General features: G+C 62.2%; 1 protein-coding gene across 1 annotated transcript; it reads left to right on the top strand.

The window, feature by feature from the left end:
* Positions 1-115: 115 nt before the first annotated feature.
* Positions 116-1482, top strand: LOC112468137 (the record flags this gene model as incomplete). Its single annotated transcript, XM_025037186.1, has 1 exon — positions 116-1482. A coding segment is annotated over one exon (1367 nt), but the record flags the coding sequence as incomplete, so codon positions are not given.
* Positions 1483-1517: the final 35 nt, after the last annotated feature.

Here is a 1517-nt window from a genome sequence, read left to right as displayed (position 1 = left end):
AAAAACAAGGTGGCACCGGTCAAGCTGGTGACACTACCGCGCCTCGAACTCACCGCCGCCGCCTTGCTCACTTCTCTCGCGTGTCACACTCGATCAACGTTACGTTTGTTCGCAGCACCCATTTTTCTCTGGTCAGATTCGAAGGTGACACTGCACTGGATCCGGGGGCACGCCTCCCGCTGGAAGACTTACGTGGCGAACCGCGTGGCCCACATCCAGCAGAAGCTGCCGGATGCTCAATGGCAACATGTCCCCGGGCGGGACAACCCTGCGGACTGCGCCTCCAGAGGGATCGCTCCAGGCGAACTGCTGGACCACCCCCTGTGGTGGACCGGACCCGCCTGGCTTCGCGAGGACCGATCTCTGTGGCCGAGCGAGGACCCTGCGATGCCCGACGCCGATCTGCCCGAACAGAGAATCGCGGCACACGTCGCCACCGAGAAAATCGAGGAGGAACCCGAGATGCTTCTCAGATTTTCCTCGCTGCACCGGCTTCTACGGGTCACAGCTTGGTGCTCCCGCTGGCGACGCACTGCTTCCCGCACCACCACACTCACGTTGCGATCGGACGAGATCGACGACGCACTGATTCTCTGGCTCCGTGTGGTGCAAGCACTGCACTTCGCCTCCGAGATCACGGCACTTTCTGCAAACAGCACTGTGTCACACCGAAGTTCATTGGCGAGCCTGAGTCCATTCTTGGATGACCACGGAGTTCTGAGAGTCGGAGGCCGCCTCAAGCATGCCATGCTTTCCACCGACGAGCGACACCCGATGATCGCACCTCCTTCTTCGTGGCTCACTCGGTTGATCATAGAGTCGTGCCACCGCCGGACGCTGCACGGAGGAGTGCAGCTCACCCTCGGCCTACTTCGCCTCCGCTTCTGGATCCCTCGAGGCCGCTCCGTCGTCAAGCAGCGGCTGCATCGCTGTGTAACATGCACCCGCTGGCGAGCCACGGCACCTCAGCCTCCGATGGGCAATCTTCCGAAGGGACGAGTCACTCCGGCACGCCCATTCCTCCGGACCGGCCTGGACTACGCCGGCCCAATCTCCATCCGCACGACCAAAGGCCGCGGACACCGAGCGCACAAGGCCTTTATCGCTGTATTCGTGTGCCTATGCACCAAGGCGGTGCATCTGGACGTCGTGTCGGATTACACGACGGACGCCTTTCTCGCCGCTTTCCGTCGCTTCATCTCCCGTCGAGGCCTCTGCGAGGAGCTATACTCGGATTGCGGCACCAATTTCGTGGGAGCCGACCGAGTCCTAAGAGAGCTCTTCCGAGCTTCGTCCGCCGACGGCCGTCGCCTTGCTCACGCCGCCGCCGCAGAGGGTGTCAAATGGCACTTTAACCCGCCAGCTGCACCGCACTTCGGAGGACTGTGGGAGGCCGCCGTGAAGTCGACCAAGTTCCATCTCCGTCGGGTCATTGGGGAGACCACGCTCACCTTTGAGGAAATGAGCACCCTCCTCGCTCAGGTCGAAGCCTGCCTGAATTCCAGGCCGCTGCAGGC

The sequence above is a fragment of the Temnothorax curvispinosus genome, unplaced genomic scaffold, assembly GCF_003070985.1.
Source record: "Temnothorax curvispinosus isolate PA1 unplaced genomic scaffold, ASM307098v1 QBEX01018126.1, whole genome shotgun sequence".
Lineage (NCBI taxonomy): Eukaryota > Metazoa > Arthropoda > Insecta > Hymenoptera > Formicidae > Temnothorax > Temnothorax curvispinosus.
This window is presented reverse-complemented; position numbering and strand designations above follow the sequence as displayed.